Source organism: Drosophila gunungcola (genome assembly GCF_025200985.1).
Source record: "Drosophila gunungcola strain Sukarami chromosome 2R unlocalized genomic scaffold, Dgunungcola_SK_2 000004F, whole genome shotgun sequence".
In the NCBI taxonomy this organism is placed as follows: domain Eukaryota; kingdom Metazoa; phylum Arthropoda; class Insecta; order Diptera; family Drosophilidae; genus Drosophila; species Drosophila gunungcola.
The window spans coordinates 3,079,503-3,100,105 of NW_026453167.1; the positions used below are offsets into that span (position 1 = coordinate 3,079,503).

Consider the following 20,603-nt stretch of genomic DNA (forward strand, 5'->3'; position numbering starts at 1 on the left):
AAATGAATAATTCATTATTGAAATAAGGTCACACCCAGAGATAACATTAATTCGATAGCTTTTATCGATAAGGCGGTTGGTTTGTTTTTCGGTTTTAGCTTTTTTGATTTGACTTCATTTTATGTTTAGCCTTCGCCGAGTTCGGAACGTTGCCGCAGCGTTTTTCGGCCACGCTTCTCAAATTTCTGCTTTCGTTGAAAAATAAACGGTTAGTTTTTTATAACAATAAAAATTATTTGTGGTTTCCGGTGATTATATACAAAAAGTAAAAAAAAAAACCTTCAACTGACAGAAGCTGACCGTGAATATTCAGCAACCTGATTTCGATTCAATTTCCAAACAGTATGCGCCCCGCATAAATAATTGAGTAATTTCCATGTCATTCAGCCGGAATTTAACAGTTCTCCCTTATTATTCGCTCATCGTAAACTGAAATTGAAAATAGATAATAACCAGCGAACCATTTATATTATCAGCACAAATTGCGCATCCGATAATCAAAGATAAACATCCGTATCAATGCGATCCATTGCCAAATAAGTGATAAGCCGGTAAAAGAGGCGGTATTGCCAAATGAAAGTTAAGAATTTAATAAGAGCTAGAGTGTTTTATGAATGATAACAAAAATGATAAAACAAATAGCACGAGCAAATATTGAAGATGATTTCTTTTTACAATAATCTACTTTTGACAAAAGAATATAGAATGACCAAAACAAGTTCTCAAATTGACATATTACACAATATTTCAAAATTATATAAATTAAAACTGTAAAACTGTAAAATAGATATACAAAATGAATCCAAGAAACATCCAAAAAAGTTTGTATCTTTTTTATGACCTCTTTCGGTGAACGAAAATACCAAAATAAAAATAAACAAAATGTGTAAAAAACTGTAATCAAGACAACTTCGTGTAAAGAGAAATATGGATAAATTACAAAAAAAAATACCATTAAATATAAATAAAAACCCTAGAGTTGAACGCCCTTTTTTAACCGAAATAAAAAAGCAACAGCTGAAGGAGAAAAGGCCAACAGCAATTTTAATTTAATTAAATTTTGTTGTTTTGTCCGCGTGTTCGGTTAATGTGTATATATGCTGTTGCTTTTGTTGCTGTTTTTGCTGGATAATCAACGTAATGCTTCCACCCACATCGAAGAAAGAGATGGCAATATCGCAATTGACTTTGCCATAAATGATTTCGGTTTTTTTTTCTTCGCTACGTTTTTTAAGTGTGTTTGTTTGTTTGCCGAGCGGCAAAATACGTTGGCAATTAGTGGAACAACAAATGTTTATTGACAAAGGCGTTGGACACTTTGATTTGGTCGGTTTATTCGGTGGAAATTATTAACGATTTTAAGAGAAAAATAAGGCTGGAGCTGTATTTCAAAACTTAAACCCTTTGTATAATTTAATGAAATTTGAAAAGTATAAGTCACTTATTACTCATTACAAATTTTTCTAAGCTTTTGTTTGCTAATATTCTATTTACTATTTTCATAGTCATCCGTTGACTTATTTGTTTTATTATTGTTACTATTTTTATAGGTATTATGTTTGTAGTCTGTAATTATCTACTTATAATTTATTACTCATTTCAAATCCATAAATTTCTATTTATAAAATCTTAATTTTCGAAATAATTGCTTAAGTTATAAATTTTCATTTATTTACTGTGTTTATGTGATAAGTCGTAAAGTTAGATGTGTAAAATTAAGTATAAAATATTGCCTTACTCAATAATAATAAATAATAATTCTTAAAAGCTGTAAATTAATATTGAGTGATTGCCGATTTATTTTAGTGTACTTTTTTTTTCAATTTCAGATAGATTAAACTTAATATTTTGCTAAAAATTATGCATTTGCTTTTAACTTCTGGCTTGTTAAACAGTATTAATTTCAAAACCTATTTACGATCTGTCAGCACAAGTGTTTTAGGGCAGGAAAACGATATCGACCACTAGGCCTGTAGAAATATTGCAATTAACTGGCGAAAAGCACCTGTTACCCTTTACCCCCTCCCTTAACCCCATAAAACGCCGTGTTTCAACGCTGTTCACGTTCGATTTGAATGACGCAAATTGGTGGCTGCAAAAGTGCAAAACCAACAGTTAATGATCTGAACAATGTTTGTCTGAGGGTGGTGTAAATTTCCAATTGCCAACGATGTCAAACAGTGCCGTTTTACGGCTACTTATTTTCCATTTTAATTCTCATTCGAGCCGAGTTGACCACAAAAAAAAGGTATACTATAGCAAAAAAAAAACTAAAACCGCCAGATTGTGGCTAAAATAAATTGCAGTATTTTCGAACATTTTGTGTGTCGTTTAAGATATAATATTACCTCTTAGCTGTCGATTCTGTCCGGCCATCGAATATGCAATTAAAATGGCAATTTAATGAACTCCGATTTGATTAACCAATCACCAGTCGAAAGTCAAATTGCTCCAAATCGTTTGTCATGCGCACCGAATTCGAGGCGCAGGAAAAATACGAAAAAATCAACGAAATTCCAATTTGAGTCTGCGTCTGCGTAACTGTCAAATGTTGTAAAAAATCAATAACACAAATGTTAACATGCTCACAATGCTAAAAACGCAACCCACAAAAACGAGTCGAACAACCAATAAAACTGGCAAAACAAAAAAAAAACAAATCAAATGCCTAACGACGCATTTTAAAGGCAAACGCGGTTTGGGCCAATCCAAAACCCGAGATAAAACATTTGACACTTTTGGTTAATAAAAGTTGCTAATGAGTGCGAGCAACTCGCTGATTCCAAGATGTTGATTTAGTTCGTTTTTTAGAGTCTGGCCAATGGGAGAGCATTAAATAAATGCGTGTTGATGGAGGGGTGGAGAGTTTCCCTAATTGTGCATAAATCAATTAGAGTTTTGAGTAATCCAATTATTTACATGAGCTACATGAGTTTGGTTAACAATCAATCCAAAACACAATTAGATATTTTTATGGGTATAATATTTTGATGTTAAAAGTCCAACTGAAATTTTCTTTAATAAATTTAAAAAAGAGAAATCAGAGGGTATTATTTCAAAATATTTTTATTAAGTTTTTAAATTATTAAAAATGATAAATTAAAATGATAACAATTAATTTAAAAATATTATTTCCATATGTAGGATTTGATAAAAACAATGCAATTTATCAAAAACACTTAAAAATATTGAAAAAATAGCCCCTTAAAATAATTTCCATTGGTATAATATTTAATTTATTTGTTGCTTAAAAATTGCCAGCATTTTTAAGAGTTTTATTACTTTTGTTATCTGAATAAATAACTTGCAGGTTAATTCCTTATGTTGCAAAAAAAAGCTAAAAAACTATTTGTCTTAAGGATAAAATACCAATTGATACAATAACATAATATTTAATTGAATTTTTTTTTTCCATTGATCGAGTAAGGGGAACATAATGTTTTAATTAATCTCCAGCACTCCGTTCCCTTTTTTAAACCTTTTGAGTTAGCAGCCTCCTTTAATGACCAGCGAAATCTGCGATTGCAGTCATGAACATCGATCATCGACCATCAATCGAACCATTCATAGAACCGCAAGACAAACAGAGAGTCGCGTTTTGCTTGTCCATTGAAAATTGACTAAAATGAAGTGCGCTCATAAATATTTATTAGGCATTGCTAAACCGGGCACTAAGTAGTCGATAATTTAAGCAGACATGAAAATTGTTTAGGCCAGGTCCACTGGTCCACTGGTCCATTCGGCCGATTTGGCTGCTGAATGAAAAGTGTAAATTGCCGCGGCAAGTGCACTTTTTCGAATGGAATGAAGGGGGGGACTTAAAACTCTACATCGCTTTATAGAGTGCGGAGTACATGGATTGCAGCTAAACCGAACACGAACTTAAGCGCCAGTTGGGGACGACATTAATTTATGTTCGGCAAACATTTTGCCTGCCATTTAGGCGACAAAGACAAAGTAGCCTCGCCTGCTGGCCAAAGCCCCCCTTATCCCCTAACCTACCCCCCTTTCCTCCAATTCTATTTGTGTTCAAGCCGGAACGTGTCGGGATTATTAATTAGCCAACATCGCAGGTGAAGCCTGCAAAAAAACAACGGGCCACATTCCCCAAGTGCAGATGGGGATGCAATTGAGGGCATCTCGCATCTCGCCGAGCTGTTGATGATCTCAGCTGTGGGAATGCATTTTACGCCTGGGCTAGGTCAGCCATAAATCCAAAGAGGTCATATTTTTATGGGAACTTTTTTCACAGGCAACATATTCAAAATATTTTGATAATCGGTTGGATGAGAAAATTATATATATAAAATTAAATAATTTTAAAAATATTTCAATATTTGGTTGGATGAAAAAATTATACAAATGAATTGTAAAAATTCATTTGGTAATTTTATAATTTTATTGCCAGAATGCTTAAAACCACAGTTGAGCGTATTATAAGCTTATAATGTTGAAGCCAATTTCCAACATTTGTATGTATTTGGTACTAAAAACGGTCAATCTTAAATTGTTTTTGCTTAATTTAAATTAATAAAAATGTATTTGGTACTAAAAACGGTCAATCTTAAATTGTTTTTGCATAATTTAAATTAATAAAAATAATCCAATAAATCTTAAAATACCTACGTATCTTTCATGGTCCCCAGGCAGTAATTAAATTGTAACTCTAGACATTTGGACCACCCATCGAGCAAAAGCGGCTAAAATCAGCGGCTAATTGGCTGCGATTTTCATGCCCATTAAGCGTAAACTGCCGGCCACCAGATGGATTATCATATACGAAAACCGACAACAAATTGCACCAAATAACAAAGCCAAAAATCGGCTGTGAGCGAGGTTTCATTAGCCGCGCTCGAAGCGTGAAAACGTGATAAAATTTCGGTTTCAGCCAGCTATCTGGCCATAACTAAATCGCAGATCGCAATTTGCGAATTGCGCGCGCAGTTTGGAAATCAGTCAGTCAGTAGTTGCTTTGCTTACTTGCTTTTGAGTTTTTTTTTTTGTATTTTTTTCTTGAATTTTATTCTTGGTACCGTCCAATTACAAGCGACATGAACATAAATAAAATTTTATTAAGTGCTAATTTCTGTTTTAAGCTCGAAATGGGCAAACATTGGCTCGGTTGCTGATTCCACAGGGGCGATAAGTCAATTTGCTTGGCAGACAGATGGATAAAAGACAGGTGGTTCAGATTGGCGCCTACGATACCATTGATGGAGTTTTTTGTGGACCACTTTAAATGAGTGGGTCAGCAATCAAAATCAGATCATTTAACCAAAAGGGTTTAAAATGAAATTTCAGCAGACGGAAAAAAGATTAAGAAAAAAACTTTTTAAAAGACACAACCATTTATATTTATAAAGTAAAAGAACGAACATAAAATAATGTATTTGATATCAAAAGTATATAAAATGTTTAGGAAATTTCATCAAGAAACCACAGTTTATCAAATGCCATAAAATCAATATAAATTGTTTCGGACATTATAATTCATTAATGGTTTTTTATAACGTCCCTACAAAAAAATAAGAAAAAAACTTAACAAATTTTAAAGGTTTCCCTTTTTTAATTTACTAAAACTCATAAGGCTTTGAAAAAAACAAGAGTTAACAAGGTTTTAAAAATTAATAAAGTTGCTTTAGATTTGCCCTATTTTCCTATTTTCCAAATTTATATAACGCCATAATGGCAACACCCAAAAGCATAACCACAAATCCCAAGCTACCAAAGAGGGCGAGTGATTTGGAGACCTCTCTGACTCCTGAATTTTCTTTTTCCAAATCGATTTCCGGTGGAGATATATCCGCTTCACCCGGCATTATTACACGGAATGTTAGATGGGAGAGTTCCGAAACTTCTGTGCTATTTCCATGTGAAACATTCCGTCGTCTCCGTTGACCCACAGATGGCAAACAATCTTGACTTGTCACTTGGCAATCTTCGCGTTCCAAACAGCCTGTGATGCGCATGGATATGACCAAAACCTCTCCACTTCGCATTCCTGGAAACATGACAGCCTTGAAGTGAAGTCGCTGGCCAAGAGGCGGTTCCAAAATTGGGGGATGGGCACAGATGGCCTGCATGGCGGGATTTAGACAACCCCTCGTGCTGACCAACTGAACCGTGTTGAGGACTTCCCCTCCAGTTGCAATCCGCTGCAATTGCACATCACTGAGCTTGGTGTAGTTCCAACCTGAGATTAAAGGATTTATAAAATAAATTATAAGTATTTTTTGTTATTATGTCGATTATATTTTAGCCCAAACAGTCCTCAAAAGCAAAATCAATAGAGATTAATTGTAAATAAAAAATGAACATCTGAGATAGGAAATATTTAGGCAAGGTATAATGCATACATCTAAAACAGATATAATGAGATTTTGGGAGTGCATAGGATTTAGAAATTCTATATTAAATCAATACTGTTAAATGGAAAGCTTAATTAATTTCAGACTGTTAAAAGCCTATACTTATATTAACAAATCTAGAAATGAAGGGATGTCTTAAATACATTGGGTTACTCAAACTTCATTTGAATTTTGGCCAACAAAATAATATACAATACAATTTGTATATCCCTGCTTTTCTAGGCTTCGTGAAAACACTTATAAGAACCTGAAATGAATTATACAATTTAATTTTCAATTTTAATTAGATTAAATACATTAGGTTACTCGAACTTCCTTCCAATTATTGCCAATAATTCCAATGAAGCTTGAATAACACAATATATTAAGTAGGTATATCCCTGAATTTCTATGTTTTGTCAAATCACTTTTAAGAGCCTTTAACTAATTATATAATTTAATTTTTAATTTAATTAGATAAGATGAGATTGGATAACATACCATCTCCCGCCAAAACATGAGCTCTAAGTAGAAGTTCCTCTCCCAACTGAACTGCACCATTGCTCTCCAAATGTCTGGTATATCCAGTACTACCCTTTCTTAATAACTCCACGTGGGTGCGAAAGGCATTTTGGTTTCCACCATGGGCGTAGTTTCCCCCACTGCGAGCTTGCCTGTAAAACAAAAAAAAAGAGAAATTGAAAAAACCTTCAACTCCAAAAAATATACCATATCCTACACATCATTAGCCACGCCCATTTTCAGGGCATGGGTTTTGACCGCCACTCGCTCTTGGGTTTTGCAATGTAGGGTTAAGATCGAGTCTCCACTGGTTCTTAACCCTCTGATGGCGGGAAAGCGCAAGCGTAGACAAAGATCCTGGCCACAGGATTTCACACCACACCGCTCGAAATCCTCGCCAGAAATATCCAAAAGCAGAAAACTTCGAGAAAATCTCATTTCACAGCGTTTATCCTGCTGATCATCATTATCCTGATCCACAGTGGGTGCTGCTCCTACAAAGCTGTCCAACTTGAGAACAGCCCGGAAATATCCAGCCGAAAGGCAACGCATGTCCTTGAGCCGAAGTCTCAGTTGGTTTTGATCCTGATTTCCTACATCACCGGGGGGTAAATAAACGGGCGCTGGTGTCGAAGGTTTTTGCGGGTATACGGGAACAGCCACTGGAGCATGGTAATCGTAGCCTGGTGAGTGTATAGTCTCGACATCATCCCCAGGATCTTGTACAACAATGGGTCTTGAAGTGGTCGTAGTTGTGGGTGTGGAGGTGGAGGTGGTAATGATGCTGCCTGCAGGCGGTTGGGGATAGTAGTAAGCTGGATAGCTCTCCTCACTACCAAAATAAATGAATAAATAAACAAATGTTTCATTAATTTAATCTAAAGCAGGAATCAATGCCAATTAAGTCGAACTATTTTGTACTCAATTTAAATATTTTTGTCTTTGATTTTTCACCCATTTTAAATATACATTAAAATTTGTTTAGCTACTGTCGGAAATGATTTTAATATCTCAAAATTTCATTTAAATTTAAACAATATTTTATTTAGATAAAATTTATTTAAACCAAATTCTTTTTATATATAATATTTTCCTTTATTTAACTAAAATATTTTTATAATAAATTATGCAATTTAAAATGATTTGTATTTAATATTATCATTTAATATATAATTTTAATACTAAATTATATATTTTTTCTATTACTTTTTGATAAAAGGTTAAATAGTGCGATATTTCAAATTGTTACCATTTTAATTCGTTGTTCTATTAAATTTAAATTATTTATACAATTGGTAAGGGGAAATGGTGAATAAAGGAATTATTTTAAATTTAATTTATTTTTAAATTTATTTATAAATTTTTGTTTTGAAAAAAAACCTACCTTGGCTTAGGACTTTCGTAGTTGGGACGCTCCTCGATGGCAGGCGGCAGATAATGCTGACTTAGGGGTATAAAACTGCCATGGCCAGTTCCCTGAAACTTCACACTACGATTCTCTATAATCTCCGGCAAACTAAATTCGGTGGTGGCCACAGGAGTAACTGGGGCAGGAGTTGTGGGAACAGGAGCTGGAGGTCCATATAAATTCGGAGGAGATAGTCCCACTTGAAATGGCACTTGACCATGAAGATAGTTTCCAAATTGATCCAATGCGGGTGCAAAGAAATGAGACACATCCGCGTAGGTTTTTTGAATTGATAGCGAACCCAAAAGGGCCACAACTAGAGACGACCACTTGGTTGACATTTTGACCAATAACTGACTGATTGGCCGCCAAGTGATAGTGTTTTTATAAGCTCCCCGGTTGGTTTGCTTGGGCGTGACTCCTATGACCTGGATTGATTTGTGACCAAATTATTCTGGAGCCTCGCACTTTCTCAGCTATCAATTTTATTGGTTGAGAGTCCGGCCGAAATAAAAACCACAACTCCACACGACTTTGTTGTACCAACAGACTTTCCTTGGTCACGAATACTGCGTTGTTGAGTGGGTCAGGTTATGTAAAGCTAATTGCGAAGTGCTCTCCGGGGAATAAGCCACAGCCAGTAGTAGCCATTGATCGGAGTTTGGTTCCATCCTCGATTCACTTGCCGCCACACCAGCCACTTCGTCCCACAAATCATTTGCCATTTGACATCTCGCTTGTGGACAACTAATGACAACAGCTGCGACACAGCAGCATTTTGGCCATATCGCGGATTTCTGATTTCTGATTTCTGTTTTCTGATCGCTGTTAGCCAGAAGCCAATCAAACCTAACGAGCCGACAATCTGTCCGTTAATGTTAATGTGACCATTTTGGGCAGGCTCAAACCAACAGTCATCGATGAGCGTCATAATGGAAACTAAACAGAGAAAAACAATTATAATTTTTAAGTACTTCAGTATAGATCCAAAGAGATTAGGTTTTTACACCAATTCCTTAAAAAAAATTCAAAAATTGTCTTTACATAATGAGGAATAATAAATCTAAATAATAATCTAGTGCCAAAACTTCAAAAACAGATTAAAAAATTATTTATTGTTGATCAACAATCCATATGTTCAACTTCCAAAAATTTAAAAACAATTTTATCTTGAATAAGAATATTTACATATTTTCAAAGATCCCTTTTAAGAAGAAACCTTTTAACATTTCTTCAAATTTAAATATTAAAGATCAGATGATCAGATGAAAAATATTTATGTAAATTGTTATTATAAATGAATCTTAAATTAACTTGAAATATGGGTAAATGATTTTACTTTATTTCATTTTTTTATGTCAAATAATTTACTTTCTAACATAAATCGACTAATATTCCTCTGTGTAGCTACGATCTTAAAACACTTGCACACGTGGGAAGAGTTCTTTTTACATGCAATCTGATTTCAGAGTTCATTCACTAGGCTTTGAATCACAATTATGGCGTTTCAATCAGCTTAACATGACATTTATATATTGAGCCAATTATTTTTTAATGTAACTGTGGGACTGGTTTTTCCAGCAGCTGGTTATTATTCCCATGGGCGAAGATTTGCCAAATCGAATGCAATTAATTGAATTAACAAGGCGCATCGGTTCCACACTTCATGTGGGATCGTTAGGAACTATAACTGGATCTTCAACTAGCTCTAAGTTTATTCATTAGTTTAGTTATGCCACATCTTGCCATACTTATAAGCGATTCCCCGCAGGATCTCAAACGATCGCGCCAGCGAAAAATGCCCGGCACCTCGTATCCCACGAATAACGATAATTTCAGCAACGGATTTCCGATGGCCACCACACAAAGTGAGCGTCTGTTGCAGGCTCAGAATCGAAGAAAATTCAGTTTTCCTGCCACCTTGCATTCCGCCTCTCTGTTGGAAGTGGGCGGAGGCCAAAAGGAGACCACTCGGCGAAGGTTGAGCAATGTCAGCGATGCCGTCACCAGGAAACTATCCTACACGATTGGCTGGAAGGCAGCCCAGATTCCAGCGGTGGACATCATTACGCAGGTGGATTGGGCTTCCTATAAATTAAAATACTAAATAAATATGTTTTTCCCTCAAGGGTCGCTGCCTATGTGGTCATTATATCAAGCGACGCTTGAGAAGATCGGGTTTGTTCAATAAAAAGCTTGGACTGCAGCGTATACGTAGCATTCTTGGTTCCACCTCCATGGGCATTGTGCGAGACGTTTTTCCAGCAGTTCAAGTGGTAGGGATCCTTTAAAAATATCAATATTATTAAATTCTTAATTTAAATTTAAATAAAAACATTACTTAAGCTGGGCGACGAACTGGAGCGCATGCATCCGCGTGTTTACAATGGAGTAGCTCGTCAGATTTGTCGAAATCCGGGCGGTGAGTTCAACACTCCGGATGCTGTGAGTTTGCTACTGGGGGCCGTGGGTCGAGAGCTTTTCCGGGTGGAGATCACCTGGAGCAAGGTGATCTCGTTGTTTGCCATTGCCGGTGGACTATCCGTTGATTGTGTACGTCAAGGACATCCGGAATACCTGCCAAAGTTGATGGAGAGCGTTTCGGAGGTGATAGAAGATGAGCTGGTGCCTTGGATCAATGAGAATGGCGGTTGGGTGAGTCTTCCTTTAGAAAATTGTTAAAATATAAATACTCATTGAAGCATTTCCCATTCCAGGGCGGCATTAATACACATGTCTTACCCACTACCAACAGCCTGAATCCTTTGGAGTGGACCACTCTGGTCATAGGCATAGTTTTTGGCTTGATTTTAGTTTTTATGGTTTTGCGATTTATAGTTAACACGATAGTACCGAAAATATACCAACGATTTACGAATTGAAATTGAAGAAATTGTGTCCATTCAGGGTTAGTCAAAATACATTTTTGATGAGGTATATTTTTTGAAAAGAGTCCCACTATTTGTAGATGAGCTTTTTAGTACTGTTTAGTTTGCTTATAATTCGACAGCTTTTTAGATTGATGGCTTGATTAGTAGAGCTTTTAATAAAAGCTCCTGAAAAAGTAAACACACGACGTGATCTTGATAATAAAAGATTAAGATAACTATTCAATTATAAGAAGATTGCAACTGATAAATATGTTTATAATTAACATTATCTCTATACCTGATTTGGATTTTATTTGTTAAGGTCATACAAATCACCACAAACAGTTGCACAACCCCTCTCAACTGATAAGACTGTACAATCTTCACATAGAATAGGTCTTCGGCTTGTTTTATTACAAAATTTGAGAGGAAATTCTTCCGTGGACTTATGTAAAAATTCAAATAAATGCAACAGTTATCAATTCAATGGGTACAGAATCGTATCTTTATACTACACAACACGTGACAATCTCTCGCCTTACAACTTTCCAGTTAACTCGGGCACAGCCTTGAAAAGATCAGCCACGATGCCAATATCGGCAACCTGGAAGATGGGAGCCTCGGGATCCTTGTTGATGGCCACAATCGTCTTGGAGTCCTTCATGCCAGCCAAGTGCTGGATGGCTCCGGAGATGCCAACGGCAATGTACAGCTCGGGAGCCACAATCTTTCCGGTCTGACCGATCTGCAGATCGTTGGGCACGAAGCCAGCATCCACGGCAGCACGAGAGGCTCCCACAGCGGCTCCAAACTTATCGGCCAGATCGTACAGCAGTTTGAAGTTATCGCCGGACTTCAGACCCCTTCCTCCTGACACGATAACCTTGGCTCCGGCCAACTCTGGACGATCGGATTTGGTCAGCTCCTGGGAGACGAATTCCGAGAGACTGCTGGCGTAATCTCCAGCTGGAGCCTGCTCCACAGCTCCACTTCCTCCGCTGGAGGCTGCCGGTGGGAAGTTTGTGCTCCTCACAGTGATCACCTTTACGGCATCCTTGGACTTCAAGGTGAGGATGGCATTGCCGGCGTAAATAGTCCGCACAAAAGTGTCCTCCGACTTGACATCAATGATCTCCGAAATGGGCGACACATCCAGTTTGGCGGCCACGCGGGGCAGCACGTTCTTGCCAAAAGCCGAGGCTCCGGCCAGGATGTGGGTGAACTTGAACTGAGATTGGGCTGCCAGGACCAAAGGAGCCAGCGATTCTGCGGTGAATCCCTTAAAGGCGGCATTCTCGGCCACCAGAACTTTGGTCACGCCTTCTACTTTGGAAAGAGCCTCGGAAGCCTGTAAAAAGGGAAAGAGAGTGGTTAGTGTTAGGCTATACCAACTGTAGCTAAAATATAAAGTGGAATCATATCATATGTTTAACGATTTTATGGAACTGAATCAAAGCCAATCCTGTGGTTTGTTTCTTAAAGAACATCCGGGGAAATTTTCAACTAACTTTGATGTTCGGTGATTTTTCCATTAAACTAGTTTTTATGATAATTTAGGTTAAAGTATTTACGAAAATGTTTTACAATTCCAATTTGGTTTAATTTAAATAAAGTTTGCGAATCAGTCTACTTTTCAGAGGGTTATTAAACATTGATATACAATTTATACGGTAAGAATTCTAAATTTTTGGTTTAAATATAATTGCAAAATATATCAATACAAGTATAATTTTTAAAGCAAAATATTTATATAACTTATGCCGGACCACGTTTGCTCACAAAAGCCTTTTTAAGAATGGACGGTTTTTAGATTATAATAGACCAAAAGTTCCTAAATAGCATGGTAAGATCTTCCCAGATTTATATACATCCTCCCATATGGAGACTTTTTGGGACTTACAGGTCCGCATTTTGTGCCTGCCACAAGAACTGTGACGTCACCACCGATCTTCTTGGCCGCGGATATAGTATTCAGGGTGATCGGATTGAGGGCCTCATTATTGTGCTCGGCCACAACCAAAGTGCTCTTGCATCGCTGCAGCTGCAAATTATAAAGTTAATGAATTTGTTATTTAATTTTAAGCCAAGAGCGCCTGCGCTATTTTATCTTTTGAATATTTTCCACTCACAATGCTGCTGCGCATCAAATTACGCGTGTTGCTGGCAAACATTTTCGGGATTAGATATCACGAGGAACTATCCAAGGGTAGAACAAATGTTGTTTGGTTAATAAAAGTCCATTAATATTTAATTAAAAACTTACCTCGGCTACAAAATCACAGAAAGTCCAAAGGTTTTTTTTGCAGACTCAGGCGTTTGCCGTTTTTTAGGTACGGTTGGCCACTCAACAGGCGCAATGTTAATTAACAGAGCAGCTGTTACGAGCAGGTACAGTAAATATTTGAAAGATAACAATTGAAAATTATGTAATCTTTAGAAAGTACAAAAATAAATATATTTTTGTTAGTATTGAGTGCTGTTGTTACATATTTAAAATAAAAAATAAATACATATTATAAAATAATATAAATTAAGTGGCTAAGTTGCTTATGTATTAGGTTTGTTTAGTTTATCACACCGTGACATATTCAATTTATAAGTTAAATAACTTTGTAGTGTTGTTTTTAAATTTACAGACGTATGATAAGATTACAACAACAATTTTTATTTACATTTTAACAATCAATGTATTAATATTTTATAACAAAGCCCTAAAACTGCTACCTTAACAATAACCGTGACCAATCTACAGTTTGACTACAGTGCCATCTCCATAGCATATGTTACCTTTGCATTATCTGGCAACCCCAAGGACACGCATTTTTATTACAACACATTTTCCGACGATATATAAACAAAATCCGAAATTTGTTTAATTAGTAAACGTTTAGGAAACATACAATAGAATGGCTAAAGCCATACCAGATAGGTGAGTACAGTGCAGATGAACAATATAAAGGATGCTCGAAAGAAATTCATTTGTTTGACTGTTTATTTATGTTTTCTTTTGTTTGCAAACTATAGATGGTTGGATTACAAACCGATCGGAAAGCGTGTTCCTGGTACTCGCTTTATAGCATTCAAGGTGCCGCTGCACCAGGTGAGTTTTCGATATGGTCCCCCATCCAATTTCAGATCCCGAGTTCCATAAAAACCGGTCGACAGGAGGCTCAAATTGATGGATGTTGAAAACCCGGGACCACCGACTTTGAGCGGGTCCTCTAAAAATAAATAACAACGGACAACGACGACGAAATTTGTGCATTGTAATTATGCATATATAAAAGTGGCAACTGGACATGGAACATGGACCCCACATGAATATTAAATTAAATTGTTTTTGCTTAATTAAATAACGCCAGGGATCCTCGCCCTTCATTAATTGCCTGCCCCCCGGGCACTTTGCATAAATTGAGTAATTTTAAGCGGCGCATTGTAATGATATCGTGTGTATTTGCTTTACCCTGTTCCCTTTTCAGCATGTCAACGCCAAAGTAAAGGAGAATCTTCGCCTGGCGCCCGAATCCCTGCTGGAATCCATCCCCAACCTGGGCCTCATAATCGATCTGACCAACACGAACCGATATTATCATCCCAGCGCCTTGACCAATCACGATGTGCGTCACCAGAAGCTGATGATTCCCGGGAAACAGACACCTAACAAGGGATTGGCAGAAAAGTAATTAGAACTTCATTGATACCTTTTAAGAGAGGGGATTCCCTTAAAGTAAAGTAGTTAGAGCTATGCCCGAAAAAAAGATCATTTAATTTGCTTAGAAATGTTTTTACATATTTTGACTCATCAATATTATCCCTCCCATATCTCATTACAGATTCTGTGGTTTCGTGGCCGACTTCCTCGAGAGCAATGCGGATAATGGTGAGTGTTGACAAATCATCCCACACATCTTGATCTCTGGGCCATGCAGCCGTGGGAAACGCTTTCCCGTCAACAATGCAGATTCAGATGCATATCTGTCCACACAATTAGAGCCGCAAAATATGCAAACAAATTGTATCACAAAACGGGGCACCTGCAATTACCACGTATCCTAATCCCGGGCTGCACTGCCTCCAGAGATTCCTATCAGCTGGCAAGCGCACAGCAAACATGGCCAAGTGCCGCAAAAGAGAAATACTCTATTTAACCCTTTAACAGCCAACTGGCGCACCGATGTGGGCGCGCACACACTCAATCAGTCAGTCATCCAGTCATCCAGTCAGCCAGTCAGCCAGTTAGTTTTTCGGTTGGCCTCTGAGGAGAGCCCCAGGCCGGAGCTGTCTGCCAGTCGGGAGCCGGGCAAACAAATCACTTACGGAGGAGCACGGAGCTTAGTCATGCCGCGAGTGGGGAAAAGGCAATTCCAATTATGCACAACGGCATGCAAAGCCATCTGTCCGCGGGCCGCTTTTCATTTAAGTTTTCAAATCCAGGGAAATTGCAAGACGCATGAGAGTAAACTAAAAAGAAATTACCGCAGAAGTCAAATTCATTTATAGTCAAAACAATTATTCCAATACAAAGAGTAGATTAATGACGATGTATGGTTATTGTTAAAGAATTATTAACTTCTATATATTTTGAAAAGTAAATTGTTAAGGTATTGTAAAAAGTTTTAAATTTCCTTAAAAAAACTAAAACAATATCAAAGGGTTTTTATGTCTAATTTTGTTTATTGGTTAGTAAGCACTATAAGTTGAAAGAAAAGTTGTCTTATACTTTAAAGGTATGTCTTTAAGCAATTTACTTTATTTAGATCGCAGCTGTATGTCTGAGGACTTCGTAATACAACATAAAATTGAATTTTATAAATTATTTACTTATAACATTATGAGTAATAATTTGCTGTCTTAAGGTTATCTACTTTAAAGTTTTAATATATCGAAGGATGTTTTTACATATACTAAAAAGTTTATATTTCCAATATATTTTTCCCAGTTAAATAAAAAAATAACCATTTTTTGAAAACAGTAAATTGCTTAAATACTTATATAAATACAGGGTATCCAAATTTAAATCAAAGCCATATAGACGTTTGTGTTAGTGGGCGCGGATACGCCTAATGTCTCGCAAGCACTTTCATCTTGCGCTAATGTATGTGCGAACCCATTAGGCTTTCAATATGCAAAATGCCGACAGGAATAGCATAGCAGATTCTGATGCCGTCTTGGAGCTTAATTAAAACACGATCTGGCGCCGAAAGTCGCGTAGAGCAAACAATAAATATATACGCGAAGGCTGCCAACATATTTACAACGAAACAGATCAGGAAAATAAGTCAAATCCGAGGTGGTCGCAACATGTCAACGGCCAATGAGGCAGTAGAACCTCGAAAACAAGACGAAGTCGTTGTCTCAGCACAGTGGGACCTGCTCAGGATTTAATTTTCAGCCACATATCAATCCTTTATATCTTTACCAAATAACAATTATGTTGTGTTTAATAATAGATTTAAATTCAGTAATACACTAAAGCCAAAATCACACATTGACTTGTTAATAATTTATATTGTTATATTCAAAGAATTAAACAACAGGCTTTTTATAACTATCTTGAATTAAACAACAGGCTTTTTATAACTATCTTGGATATTCGTCCTTAAATTCTTTTTTAAAATACGTTGGATCGTTTTTTTTAACTTTAAAAAACAATATAAATACTTTTAAAAACAAATAAAAATAATAAATTAAATAACGAAATATATATGTATGTATGTAACATTTTGGTTTAACAATCAAGAATTTACCCACTGTGCTTGGCATATCGACAAGGATGCGCAGCGCGTTCTCGTAATTTAATTTCGTTTTTCGTTTTGCCTGTAAGTTGGCTTAAATGCAGCCAAACATGACGTACTGACTGACTGGCAGCTTTGCTTGCTGCCAGTGACCAGGGACTCCAACAACCAGGCCAAAGCCAAATCCAAAACCCGAACCCGAACGCGAACGCGAACTCAAATCCAAAGCACCCGCATAGTGCACAAAGGCGGGCCACCGCGACCTGGTGGGTTGTCCATGCCCCTTTCGCAATGCCCCTCGCAAATCCCTCCTGCTGGCATGTTTTTGTGAAATTTATAGCCAATGTTATTATTGGCAGAGCGCGCTGTTTTCTAGATTTAGCTCAGGTCGCTTCTGCTTTTATGCCAAATTGCCAGGCCGGTTTTTTTTTTTTCTGTTGCGGTCTCGCCGCGTGGGTGTTACCAAATGGGCGTGGAGAGGGACTTGGTGCTGGGGAGAGGGACATTCCTGTGGCCGTGTTTGCAATGAAATTTGTAGCAATTTGCAGCAACATGCGGCATTGCAGAAAGGCTGTGGCACTGCTTCTAAACGGGGTAGAAATATCACCAAAATTGTTTAGCAATCTGCAGATTTTTTCATGCCATAACAAAGTGTGTAGAAATCATCTTGACTATTAAACTGAATTAATTTTGAATCTTATGAAATACATTTTTAAATTGAATTATTTTATCCATCAGACAAACTAATTGGAGTTCATTGCACGCATGGAGTAAATCGAACCGGATACCTGATCTGCTATTTTATGATCTCCGTTATGAAGAAGTCCCCCGCTGAGGCGATAAAGAGTGCGTTGGATCCTGCAGTTGATCCTTGAAATACAATTTACTTATTCTTAACCTATATATGATCCGCAGACTTTTCTGCGGCACGTGGACATAAAATCGAGCGCGAGAATTACTTGAGTTCTTTGAAGAAACTTTCTAGCCAAGGGGAGGCGTCAAGTATAGAAGACGATAACGAAGGGTATGAGTATGACAGCAGACACCAGTCCAGAAGGGAATATGGAAATTATCGTCAGCAAGATAGTCATTACCAAAGAGGTTATCAAAATTACAACGACGGTACGTTCATATTCACTCAAATTTACTAAAACAATATGCACATATTGCATACAAATCAAGCGAATATTAAATATGTTGCAATATATATAATTATTATTTTTTTATAAATCAAAATTACATTTAAACATGGCAACACCCTATATTTGACTTATATATATTATATTTTTCATAGAAATGTTAATATGTGTTTATATGCATTAATGCTTCCTAGTTATAAAATAAAGCTTATACTTTCACTATAGATAAGAATTCAATGAATAAAAATGCTTGATATGCTTGAATTTCAGAAGGCCAACCATATGGAAATTCCTATAAAAATTTTTGGCGCTATGAAAGACCGAGACAATATTCACAGAATCGCTACTATTCAAAAGACAACCGCTTTCACCATCAGGATTATCAGAGCAACCACAAAAATAGCGGATATCAAAGCCAAAATTGGCGAGACTCTAGTAAAAGGAAACACGATGATCAGGATAATAGCTGGGATCGTGAATATTGTCAGGACAGGTTTCGAGACAACCGTTCAACAGGTTATCAGCAGAGCTCTAGAGGCTTTAAACAAAACCATTATAAAAATAATGATCAACCGAACGATTGGAGAAAAACCAGCAGAAAATCACTTCAAATTTAATGATGAGTAGTTGCCTTTAGCTAAGTTTAATATTTTTTACTTTGTAAAAAATTGTAATAAATTCAAAATGGAATGCTAAGCAATTTGTAAATTATTGTTAATTAACTGCAACAACAAGTACAACAATTAAAATTCATTTGCAACACAACCAAGTTAAGACCACATAATGGTAGTTAACAAGCAGTCGGCTCAGATCGTGTGAAGATGCAATAAGTGTTGATCAAAATTTGCATCTCGATAAGCGAGGAGAGCGCGTGAAATTCCAGGAAATTAGTGACCATCATGGCCAGCGGTGCCGGCGGTGCTGCTCCTGTGTCAAAACAAATGTCAAGATTGCCGGGCAAAACGCCTCATGTGCACAGTGGGTCTAATCAGTCCCAGATATCTATTCAAATACCAGCTTGGAAGAAAGGGATATACTACAAGTTTGTGAAATGGTACGATATATATTGACAAGAAATCACCGATTTAAAAAAGGTAAATCAAAAAAGTTCAATTTCTAATTAGTTTTTGGCAAATTTATTGAATTATTATATTAAAAGAAAACAACATTTTGATAAAGTGCGTATTTTTTGGTCTTATTGGAATTTTTACAACTTTTTGTTTATTAAACGTTCAACTAATAACTAATTACAAACAATTTAATTCTGAAATAAAAGTTTAAGTGTTAATTGTATAAATTATAAAGTCATGTTCATATAATTTTGTGTTCCACATTAACCCCATGGTAATGTTTTTTAAAGTACCTGTCACGTTGACGGCTCCTGATCGTTTCATTATTTCGTCATGGTGGTCAAATGTCAACTTATTAGCATAAATGCTGCTGCTGTCGCCTCCGCCCATCGCCCTTTTTTTTTTTAAACCCTCGGGTTCCGATATCGGCGCTTTATCTTTGAGCAATCTTATCGGGACCGCACGATCAACGATTGTCATTATGGGCCAGGGTCCGAGGCTCGGACAGCGACAAATCGTTGGCCATTACAATAGTGGGGTGATGCAGAACAGGAGACGGTTTTCGACCGGGACCGGGATGAGGTTGAGGTGAGATCCGGGGCAGGGAACAGGGAACAGGGATCGAATCGATCGTTTGCGATCTGATCTGACTGCCCGATAAACGCCTGTTGTGTGGCATGTGGCGTAAAGTTGTTTGTTGCGCTTAATTGGACAGCGTTTCTTTTCGCGGTTCGGTTGTTCGGCCAGCTTGCTTCCTTTATTCACTCTTTATTTTTAGCATCTGACTGACCCAAAGACACGGCCAAATGGCATCCAGCGAAAGTGCCATCAAATGCTCCAGGGGATGTCAGCCAGAGATCTTTATTCGATTAGCAACGGAGGAGGCTTTTTCCAGGTAGTATTTTAACTTGAGTAAGGACAAAATAAAACCGGATGACAAAACTTTTATGAAGTCAAATTAAAATAATTACACAACGGATTTTATTTTAATAAAGCCTGAAATCTCCGAAAATATAAAGGAGTATAACTGTTTTTATTGTTGATACTGAAAGTTGATTGGGTATAACATTAAACAGGATGATAACGCTTTCGAAAATCAAAAAACAATAAATTAATCTTATTAAGTTTCTTTGAATATCTGAAATAAATGATCAATTAAACCCTTTTATATTTATCCATTTTAATTTGTGTTTTCCAAGCAAAAAAAACTGAAACGAATACCAAATTACACATATTTGGCTACTTTTAGTTGTGTAAGAAATTTGTATTTTATAATACAATTTAAAGACAATGACGAATATATTTTTTGGGCAATAAGATCAACAAATTATAGACCCAATCTTTTAAAGTACTATAACTTTCCATAATTTTCTCTTCAAATTCAGTAAATTTGTTCACAAATTGAATATATATTTTTTTATGTTAATTGAGCTTTAATACAATATTTTTGTCGTAAAAAATAAAAATAAACGTTCTTCTATTTGGGCTTATGTCCCTGATTATTATATGGGT

At 36.6% G+C, this 20,603-nt stretch overlaps 4 protein-coding genes across 8 annotated transcripts; 2 read left to right on the top strand and 2 right to left on the bottom strand.

Moving 5' to 3' along the window:
- The first annotated feature begins 75 nt into the window (after positions 1–75).
- Positions 76–11,161, top strand: LOC128254047 (bcl-2-related ovarian killer protein homolog B). Of its 3 annotated transcripts, none has more exons than XM_052982835.1 (5): positions 76–208; positions 10,117–10,351; positions 10,407–10,553; positions 10,624–10,932; positions 10,995–11,161. In XM_052982835.1, exons 2-5 carry the CDS (start codon positions 10,130–10,132, stop codon positions 11,157–11,159), a joined length of 843 nt encoding a protein of 280 aa, XP_052838795.1. In that variant the 5' UTR covers positions 76–208; positions 10,117–10,129; the 3' UTR covers positions 11,160–11,161. The 3 variants fall into 3 exon arrangements, with proteins under 3 accessions (XP_052838795.1, XP_052838794.1, XP_052838792.1); XM_052982834.1 differs by having other exon boundaries at positions 99–208; positions 10,049–10,351; XM_052982832.1 differs by lacking the exon at positions 76–208 and having other exon boundaries at positions 9,554–10,351.
- On the bottom strand, positions 4,603–8,657 carry LOC128254043 (uncharacterized). Its single transcript, XM_052982826.1, has 4 exons — positions 8,254–8,657; positions 7,087–7,701; positions 6,849–7,021; positions 4,603–6,193 (listed from the first exon to the last, which is right to left on the bottom strand). The coding sequence occupies exons 1-4, from the start codon at positions 8,616–8,618 to the stop codon at positions 5,658–5,660; spliced, it is 1,689 nt and encodes a 562-aa protein (XP_052838786.1). The 5' UTR covers positions 8,619–8,657; the 3' UTR covers positions 4,603–5,657.
- A 368-nt stretch (positions 11,162–11,529) lies between the features above and the next one.
- LOC128254046 (electron transfer flavoprotein subunit alpha, mitochondrial) lies at positions 11,530–13,536 on the bottom strand. The gene is made up of 4 exons (XM_052982831.1): positions 13,411–13,536; positions 13,277–13,343; positions 13,048–13,188; positions 11,530–12,495 (listed from the first exon to the last, which is right to left on the bottom strand). Exons 2-4 carry the CDS (start codon positions 13,316–13,318, stop codon positions 11,686–11,688), a joined length of 993 nt encoding a protein of 330 aa, XP_052838791.1. The 5' UTR covers positions 13,319–13,343; positions 13,411–13,536; the 3' UTR covers positions 11,530–11,685.
- Positions 13,537–13,927: 391 nt separating this feature from the next.
- On the top strand, positions 13,928–18,786 carry LOC128254045 (RNA/RNP complex-1-interacting phosphatase homolog). 3 transcript variants are annotated; one of them, XM_052982828.1, is made up of 7 exons: positions 13,928–14,076; positions 14,172–14,247; positions 14,627–14,826; positions 14,981–15,027; positions 17,621–17,728; positions 17,798–18,004; positions 18,292–18,786. In XM_052982828.1, exons 1-7 carry the CDS (start codon positions 14,054–14,056, stop codon positions 18,636–18,638), a joined length of 1,008 nt encoding a protein of 335 aa, XP_052838788.1. In that variant the 5' UTR covers positions 13,928–14,053; the 3' UTR covers positions 18,639–18,786. The 3 variants fall into 3 exon arrangements, with proteins under 3 accessions (XP_052838788.1, XP_052838790.1, XP_052838789.1); XM_052982829.1 differs by having other exon boundaries at positions 13,989–14,076; positions 18,295–18,786; XM_052982830.1 differs by lacking the exons at positions 17,621–17,728; positions 17,798–18,004; positions 18,292–18,786 and adding an exon at positions 15,307–15,834 and having other exon boundaries at positions 13,988–14,076.
- The last annotated feature ends 1,817 nt before the right edge of the window (positions 18,787–20,603 follow it).

Bases quoted from the DNA above. Each gene is read 5' to 3' on its own strand.
- LOC128254043 (XM_052982826.1), bottom strand. From the start codon at position 8,618: ATGTCAACCAAGTGGTCGTCTCTAGTTGTGGCCCTTTTGGGTTCGCTA. The intron at 7,022-7,086 runs GTAGGATATGGT...TTTGTTTTACAG, and splicing joins ATGGGCGTGGCTAATGATGT to GCAAGCTCGCAGTGGGGGAA. The intron at 6,194-6,848 runs GTATGTTATCCA...CTTTAATCTCAG, and splicing joins TCATGTTTTGGCGGGAGATG to GTTGGAACTACACCAAGCTC.
- LOC128254047 (XM_052982832.1), top strand. From the start codon at position 10,010: ATGCCACATCTTGCCATACTTATAAGCGATTCCCCGCAGGATCTCAAA. The intron at 10,352-10,406 runs GTGGATTGGGCT...TTTTCCCTCAAG, and splicing joins CGGTGGACATCATTACGCAG to GGTCGCTGCCTATGTGGTCA. The intron at 10,933-10,994 runs GTGAGTCTTCCT...TTCCCATTCCAG, and splicing joins TCAATGAGAATGGCGGTTGG to GGCGGCATTAATACACATGT.
- LOC128254046 (XM_052982831.1), bottom strand. From the start codon at position 13,318: ATGTTTGCCAGCAACACGCGTAATTTGATGCGCAGCAGCATT. The intron at 13,189-13,276 runs GTGAGTGGAAAA...TATAATTTGCAG, and splicing joins ATTTGATGCGCAGCAGCATT to CTGCAGCGATGCAAGAGCAC. The intron at 12,496-13,047 runs GTAAGTCCCAAA...CCCTTTTTACAG, and splicing joins CAGGCACAAAATGCGGACCT to GCTTCCGAGGCTCTTTCCAA.
- LOC128254045 (XM_052982828.1), top strand. From the start codon at position 14,054: ATGGCTAAAGCCATACCAGATAG. The intron at 14,077-14,171 runs GTGAGTACAGTG...TGCAAACTATAG, and splicing joins GCTAAAGCCATACCAGATAG to ATGGTTGGATTACAAACCGA. The intron at 18,005-18,291 runs GTACGTTCATAT...CTTGAATTTCAG, and splicing joins TTATCAAAATTACAACGACG to AAGGCCAACCATATGGAAAT.